The 8,959-nt window shown below is 42.9% G+C and overlaps 1 protein-coding gene across 3 annotated transcripts; it reads right to left on the reverse strand.

Moving 5' to 3' along the window:
- Positions 1-713: 713 nt before the first annotated feature.
- LOC124673401 lies at positions 714-1,869 on the reverse strand. 3 transcript variants are annotated; one of them, XM_047209489.1, is made up of 2 exons: positions 1,779-1,869; positions 714-1,691 (listed from the first exon to the last, which is right to left on the reverse strand). In XM_047209489.1, exon 2 carries the CDS (start codon positions 1,678-1,680, stop codon positions 964-966), a length of 717 nt encoding a protein of 238 aa, XP_047065445.1. In that variant the 5' UTR covers positions 1,681-1,691; positions 1,779-1,869; the 3' UTR covers positions 714-963. The 3 variants fall into 3 exon arrangements, with proteins under 3 accessions (XP_047065445.1, XP_047065455.1, XP_047065450.1); XM_047209499.1 differs by having other exon boundaries at positions 714-1,661; positions 1,779-1,849; XM_047209494.1 differs by having other exon boundaries at positions 714-1,670; positions 1,779-1,849.
- Positions 1,870-8,959: the final 7,090 nt, after the last annotated feature.

Raw genomic sequence — 8,959 nt, forward strand, 5'->3', positions numbered from 1 at the left:
TCCGGAACACACCACTCTGGTCAGATCAAGATGGTCTGACTTCAGAAAGGTCTCCATCTTCGCACAAGAAAGGCCCTAGGACCACCACCTTTATTCATGCCAGGCCAGCAGCCCCCACGCCACTAACCGGCTGCGGAGAAGACGAATGAGCCACCACGCCACGCTCTAGCACAGTTACGACTAGCGGAGGAGATGGCGAGGCAACGCAGGGTTTCAAGTACGACGAGCAGCCCTCAGCATCATCAACAAGCAACCCTGGACACAGCTGGAGGAGCCCACCCGGCCTGCCCATCGGCCCGGATCTAGGCCCAACCGCAGACCCCTGGTCGCCGCCCATCTCCATGGCCACACCGCCGCCGGTGGCCAGAAGCACCACTGCAGCCCGCCAGCCCCACCGCTCACCGGAGCCGGAATACCACCACCCGAGCCTCACCGTCGCCTAGCCGCACCGCCACCATGCAAAACTGCCCCGAGCAGCCTCCAGACGCGCGGGCAAGGAAGATCCCGCCGCCACCGGTGCCGCACGGGCTTTGCCCGGCAGCTCTTGCCGGCGACGGTGGGGGAGAGGAGGAGAGGAGGTTGGTCGCTGGGGGGAGGCTTCAAGTTCGCCCCCGTCGCCCTCAGGGAGCGAGAGGAGCGAACGGGTCTTTCCGTAGAGCATCGTTCTATGAGTTTTTGCAAGTAATAATCACAAAAGGACCAAATCATGCATATACAAATACTTAAGTTTATCATTAAACATCAGAAATGACCAAACCAGTTGAACTGGTTACAAACTGATATCACAAGTTACAAGTAGTCTTCGGGTGCATGAGCAGAGAACACATTATTGAAATACAAATCTTAATCAATCAAGGACGCAATGATGGAAGGGAAAAACATTTAGACCGACATAACTAGATGGGTCAGATACTCAGCTTACATCCGCAGGGTAGAGTTCGATCTTGCAATCTTGTTGGCAATCTACTCCGCTCTCCTGCGGGTAGAATTCGATCTCGCGATCGCGTTGGCAATCTCCTCCGCTCTCCTGCGGCTAGAATTCGCTCTTGCAGTCGCGTTCGCAATCTCCTCCGCTTTCCTGCGGCTAGAATTCGCTCTTGCAGTCGCGTTCGCAATCTCCTCCGCTCTCCTGTGACGCCGAGGCTCCTCCGCTGGCCCGCGTGGCCGTTCCCTCGCTGCACTACGGAGAGCGTACCCATGCCGATGCTCCACCGCCGGCCTGCGGAGAGACGCAACCGACCCTTCCAGTTTCCGTAGGGTCTGGCGCACTGGGTCCTCATCATTTACATTTTCCTTCTGCAGATCGGGTTCCATTCCCTGCACGAACGAGCGAACAGAAGGAAGAATACTCACTGAATCTTGGGGGAGGAGCTGCGTCTTCCCGCTCAAGTAGTCAATCGAGCGTCCCATGGCTATCCCAGTGGTACGGCGATCGCCCAAGATACTCTCGGTGGCCTCAGCGGCGCCTTTGAGCCGCCGCAGACTCCCCATGACGGTCTTGGGGTCCCTTCGGAGGGACATCGTTTCTAGATCCACCATGCTCTTTATTTCGGCGAGACTTGCCTCCAGTCCTTTCAGCTCCTTGCCGGACGAGAGCTTCTTAAGCGCCGCCTTGACAAGCTCGGTAACGATCGGCACCACGAAACACTGGATCAGTGCAACTGCAATTTCTGCGACCATGGTTATTTCACCTAGCAATTCGGTACAAAATAATCAGAACAGAACAGCAACTAGCTAGCAGGAGGACATGAATTAACTATGGCATGACAAATTTTTACCTTTGAATTCAGAGAAGCATCCACCAGGCTGCAACTTAGCTCAAGACCGCTGCTGCAAGTTGAACCGGCCGGGTAAGTTGGGGAAAGGAGCAGCTCAAGTAATTAGACGTATGATGAGGGAAAGTACTCCCTCCTTTCTAAAAAAATGCTGAAAATATATTTATTATAACTAAAATGTGGGGAAATATTTTTGTATTTGCACGCATGGGTGTGAATGTTTTTGTTACCGTCCATTTATTTTTTGAGATTCCTGTTCACCATGGTAGAGCGAAAAATTACTTTCTCTGCTCTTTTTATCCGAATCTCAAAGCACATCCACACTCATGCATGTAAGTATAAAATCCACTCTCCTAAAAGATGTCGATATATCTCCGTACCTAGATAAAATTGACTAACTTTTACGGAAATATTTTTGTACACCCACGGATGGGTTAGGGATCTAAATTTTATAAATCTATATATCTCCATATCTAGATAAAATTGACTAACTTTTATAGCTAGAGACAGGGAGACTACAAGCTAGTCAAAAGATACCCCTACAGTTAATCACCTTCTCCAGTTCACACGGCTGTGTTGACAATAAACGAGCACGTCGTCCACATCCATCGCCTTCACCGTTTTACTTCTGTGTGCGCCTGCAAAAACAAATGATATATATAGGACTGAGAGAGACATATTTTGATGGGTTTATGCAGAATTTATTAACGACAACTGTGGCTCTCGTGCCACTACCAATAAACATCCAAAGAAGTATATATATAATCATATTCGTTAAATTTTCCAAAGATTACAGTTACAATTACTCGAATAGGTTTTCACTGTTTAGGACTAGGTTTTACTGCACTTGCCTGAACGTCTACTTCCCCAAATAATTGAGAACATAGCATGGACTCGTAAGTGAATGTATAGACATCCAAGGGCTTAAAGTTCACTGCAGTTTTCCATTTCTAAAAGAAAAATAGAAGTAGCAAACACCATTCTGGTTATCACTGAAACCTAATTTTCAGACCAATCGTCATATTAAGAAGTACAAAAGTAATTCCACAAATCGAAGAAGTGGCGATGCCAGGCAGAAATGTGCCAATGCTTCAGCGAGCAGTTAACTCGAGTATCAATTCCAGTTAATCAGTTATTACCTTACATGTCAACAACAGATTGGACATGTCTTGATTATAAATGTTGTTTCTAATATTTGAACTGAGAACTTGTATAAAAAGTTCTAACTATAAATTAAATATTATTTGATTATTTAGATCAAGAACATGTAAATTGTATGATCTCAAAAATTCTCGCAGTGCAAAGTGTTGGCCGCACGGCAACGTACGCACGCACGGCAAAGCCCCCAGCGCACGGCAACGCAGTGCCGCACGGCACAGACCTTGGCGCACGGCAGAGACCTGAGCGCACGGCAGAGGGCTTTGCCGTGCAGAACGAGCAAGCGCACGGCAACGTTGGCTTTGCCGTCGCTACCTTTGCCGGGCAAACTTTACCGTGCGCACGCGCACGGCAAAGCCTTTGCCGTGCGTATAGGTGTCTTTGCCGTGCAAAGTGGCGCACGGCAACGCCCTGTTCTCCCGTAGTGATTACTAGATGGACCTAGCGCGTCTTGCCGCGCCGTCCTCCGCTACCAACGTCTAATTCTTGTGGTGTGACAATTCATTTGTGGGTATGTACATACATAGGTTTGTTGTTGGCTCGCTGATTTTTATACCTACGTGCAGCACAAGAGGCCCGTCGCCATCTTGTACTTCCTCCATCTCATAATATAAGATACTATTAAAACCAATACGCTAATAGTATCTTATATCATGAGACAAGAGGGGATGTAGTTAGTAGAAACAACTAACAAAAGGAGCATAGATTTCCCTTAAATATCACATTGTAAAAGCTACAACTGAAGTATAAATAAGAAAATATAAGACATTTATTTCTTCACAATTAATATATGTCCCAATCACAATTCTAAAATAACCACAATTCCACAGTAATCTACGGTTCTAGCATTTGAAAGATAATGTGCATTCTGGTGTCTAATGCAAATATAGACAATGTGATTCTATTCTATGCGGAAGTGGGTGCAGGCTTGCCATGAAACATGATCATCAATTGAATTGACGGCTTATATGTCTTAGGGTTGTCTGCAACAAATTCTAGATATGGAGTTAGAAATAGATTTCACTTTTCTCAGGCTCACAATAAGATGTTCAGTTGATCATGCCACACCTTCAACATACTAAAACCCTACACAATAAATCAGCAATTAGTATAATTATAGGTGTCACTATCAAATGTAATATAGATAATCAGTACGACCAAATTCACTAACTGATGGTGTGCAGAAAAATTAGCTGAATGCAAGGAGATCTAACCTCTGCCTGCTGACATTTGCCAGTATTCATGAACCAATCAACCAATTCTAAACCAAAAAAATCCAAGGCTAAAAATATGTGCGCCATAAAGAAGAAAGAGATGGAAATGTGAACAAAAAACAGATACGTGTTATGCATAAGATTGTGTTTACCATATCACCATCTAGGCATACTTCCTAGGTGTGTTTTATGCGCAAGAATGTGCATAACATAACACCATCTTAGCCATACTTCCCTGGTACTGCATACTATATCGGTTCTAAAGAATTGGACTGCATAATGCACTCCTGAATAAATATTTAAAAAATAAATTGAAAAATAATTAGAGCTTAGGCATCATACCTTCATTTAATGTTGAAGAGTAGAAGGGTTAGATGTACCATGAAGACAAATTAGTGCATATATTAAGAACAATACACAACATCTAGATCCTCTCCATACAAAGAGTCAAGTAGTTTCACCTAAATGTAAGGTAAGATATATCTGAGGTACCACCGTCCAGCTTCCGTGGTGTGAAAAGCCCGTATCAGACTTCCTCAAAAAGCAAATTGCCGTATTAGCGATCAAACATTGCTGTTTAAGACGATGTCTTAACTAAGAATGCTCTAAACATTGAAGGGAATGCGATACTTTTGTCAGTTGTACTGAGTGTCATCTCTTAGTCACCTTTGTAGGTAAATGTCAGTCTAGCCGTGCAAGTACTAACTATCAGATATTATATATCTATAGGATCTTGCAGAATTTCGAACATTGGAATAGTAGGCATGTTGTGTACATCAAATTAAGAACCAAGCTAACTATGTGAGGAGAGCATGGTGCTTTGTTTTTTTGTTCCTGATGTGATGCCGAAGTTGGAAGAAGTCAGACTTCAGTTGTGTGCTTAAACTAACACAAAGTAGATGGGTGTCCCTTCTCTGGTGCCTACCTTGTTGAATGATAGAAACAAGATTAACGCAGGCGAGGACGGGATGGCTAATAAAATGATTAATTACCAGGTGACCAAGAACCCGTTCAAGACCACGTCAGCTAGTTTTCCAATTAAGTCCTTTTTCAATATCAACAGATCAAACCATATGAACCACTCATCGGCCACCTTATATAGCAAGCTTGTACCTTATACAGATGAGCCACAGATCAAAAGGACAAATCATAAACAACAAACATCAAACCATTTAGCATGTAAGCATAATACCTAGGGCTAGCATTCCGGTTGGTACAATTCTCATTCACCATCTTCAACAGGTTAGGTTCTAGATGCACTAGTCACATGAGCGAAAGCAACAATTCTGATTGGGCGCTATATCATCTACTTTGATTTTGCACCTGAATACCTTTTATTCAGAAAATATCCACATGTTGTCAAAAAATATGTTTTAGTGTATCGCCATTGCTATGCTAAGAAACAGGAAGTTCCAATTACCATAGCTTCATGGGGAATGAGAGTACATGCCAAGATAGACAGTGACATTTTCTACACCTCTATGATTTATGTGCATACGTCCTGCGCCATATGAACACACGAAGCACATCTGAATCTGAGATAAAATGATTCCACCCCAACCATTAACAACAGTAGCACGTTCATGTGCATGAAAGAAGGAAGTGAACTACTGAACTGCTTTGTGAGCTGAAATGTTACAGACCGACATTCCCATGTCTGATAGAGAGAATTGTGTGTTAATTTACGTTATTTGCAAATGAAAACAAGCAACCGAAATATATCTAATCCATTAATGGACGAACTTGTCATGGCACACAAAATTCAAAATCTTAAAGTAAAGACCCTGGAAGAAGAAGGTCAACCAAATAAGCATGTCTAACCTGGTCCAGCCAGGCGCACGTACAACACGGACAAGTCGCTGCCCGCCTCCTCCTGGTGTAGGCCCTTCATGGCGCGTGCAGCAGTAGGCTCCAGCAGACCTAGTAACATGATCAATCACCCAATTCAGTTGCCACTTGGCAATGCATATGCCAACATCTTAGGATAAACCGAATGAAGTTCTTTTATCTATGAGATCTGGCAACCGAGCATGTGTCCCTCCGTGGTCCATGACCGCACCACTGGTGGCGTCGACGCGAGGACCATGCTGAACACCATCTTAGCAGGAACACCTGCCCCAATGGAATATCCAGCACACCATCTGAACAGTGAGAACCATACTTTGTAAAAATAAAAAAGGATGCTATGCTAGTTCATGCTAATGAAACAGGGCGCCGATCGTTTCTTCTCACAGCAGCTACACAATTCATCTAGCAGGAGTTATGCATCCTGCAACACTAAAAAGGGATGCTAATGAAACAGGGCGCCGATCATTTCTTCTCATAGCAGCTACACAATTCATCTAGCAGGAGTTGTGCATCCCGCAACACTAAAAAGGGCAATAAATTTGAAGACATATCAAAACATGCTCCTATATGTATCTGAACTCACAAGGATATCCATAGGCCCCAAACCGTAAGCCCATATGGGATCCTGCGGTTGTTTCAATCAGATCTACCAAAAGTAGAGGACACGATTAGGAAGTATGAGAAAATATGAACATCAAAGCAGATCTTGTGGGGAAAAGAAATGAAGATGGCATACGTGCTAAAGATGGGGATGGAAAGTGGATTACCATCACAATTTCACCAGAACGGCTCCCGTACACCAGATGCAATCCACCTGGAGCATTCAGTCCAATACTCTACAGTACATAAACTCATAATCAGAGCACAACACAGGGAACTGCAGTTTTGTTCATGGCATTCTGAAGAGCAATGAATAACAGAGACAGAGCAAGCATGCTCGTTAGAGACCCACCACATTCCTCTATCTAAAAAGCTCGGAACACTGGGAGCTTAGAGCTCCGTTTTTATAATGATACTGTAAACCATGTAAATCTACCACCACATTCCTCTATCATAGAATCAATTCATATTTTTCTAAATGTACACATAATAAGATTATTGACAAAAGTAAGACTACACCTACCCTGTGAAGAGGAAGAGAAATACTCCGCTTTGCGAGGGAAGCTAGCTTGCGCAAGCTCCCTAGTAATACTGAATACAGTCTTTGAATTCGTTTACCAATAAACTGAGTGTACCGTTCGTTTCAGTACAGTACGTGTGACCAAATTGGTTGTCAAAAGAATTACTGGTCATAAAATGCATGGTTGCATGAATGGTACAGAAACATCAGTTACAAATACTTGTAGTAGAACTTTGTACAATATTATGACTCTCACACCAAATGATGTGAATTAACACTGTTTTGTTTCAGTACGATACAAGGATTCTCTTTTTCAATAAAGACAATATAAGGATTCTTAAGCGTCAAAGATTCTTAAAATATAAACTATTCTAAAGAGGACAGTCAATTGACAAATCCTTTGTTCACAGAAACTTCTCGAAATTAGCATTGCCCACAAGCTGGACGGAATGACTTATTACTTGCCTTCTTAAGTTAAAGAATTTCGAGTGTCCATATTTTCATCCAGCACCTCCTTCCCATCAGTAATCTGCATGGACACGGCACAAGCCCATGGTCTAAGTTACAGTTCAGAACAACCGTTGTAACTTTTCATGAAAACAAGTGCTTGAAGGAAGATCAGCCAGTTAGGAAAGTGAGAAGTACCTTGAAGATGCAAGTGTCGCGGCTTCCTTGACACTGCAGTTCATCAGCTTTCCCTATACATTACACACAGGACCATGTGCAAAATCTAGTTGTAGACGATTAATTTGCAATATTCTCTATTAATCTGACTATTGGTATGATATGACCACTAATAAGCAAAGTAGCACACACATTACGGAACACATGTTAAGCAGGGAAATGTGATGGCCAACGAAAGGCATGCCACCCATATTGCTACATATACATGGCTGAGTTGACAAAACCTGAAAACCACAGCACATGCATCTGGCAGGTCCAGTTACAATCCACTGAAGCACACCTCATTATAGAAAATTAAATATAGTAGTGGACTAAGAAAATGAACAAGAAATTAATGAGACCATATGACAAGATCTATGGTATGTGACCGGTTATGAGGTGTGACACGGAACAATGGCACACTCCAACCATCTAGTAGTTCAGGTACAAGGTCACTGTAACATGAGGAACGTAGCAAAACCTATTGTAAAGAACCTGAAAATCAAAAGCCCCCCAAAAGAGACTACCAGATCACACAAAAGAAGGGTCCACCTCAACAAGGGTCATTTCAACCAGTGAAAAGGGAAAAATTAAATATAATAGCAACACGGCGGCTCCCTATGTGCGATCCCCAATCATGAAACCCATATTTGCCCCCATTCCTCTGAACCCTACAGGCCCCATCATACGAACAAATGTACAATCAAACTTCAAAGAAACCAAAATCAACAACAAGCAATTGACACAACCCCCAGAGCCAAATGGCACAAACATTTCCCCCAAATCCAAATCAAAGTAACCGTTCCCTTTACCATTAATACAGCTGCATAGAATCTTATAGAGTACAAAATGATATAGATGAATCGCAAGAAAAATAAGAATAAACCACATTAGAAAATTTAATACCATGGAGTAAGCTCCTAGGAAGAATATGAAAGACATATACTGAAACTGCAATATTAAAGTTAAGCTTTGAAAATATTTACATATACATTATATATGATATGATTAAAAGAGATCTTACTTCCTTACACATTAGAGTAGATGGGCGAGAAATCCGGCATGCGACACTCCATCTGCAAGTACCTGATGGAGAATTATTCTCCAGTGTGGTCCATTTTGCAATTCGAATTTCTAAACTATGTTGGGCGACTTGAAATTGATTGGTGGCTGACTTAACC

Source organism: Lolium rigidum, chromosome 1 (genome assembly GCF_022539505.1).
Source record: "Lolium rigidum isolate FL_2022 chromosome 1, APGP_CSIRO_Lrig_0.1, whole genome shotgun sequence".
Taxonomy (NCBI): domain Eukaryota; kingdom Viridiplantae; phylum Streptophyta; class Magnoliopsida; order Poales; family Poaceae; genus Lolium; species Lolium rigidum.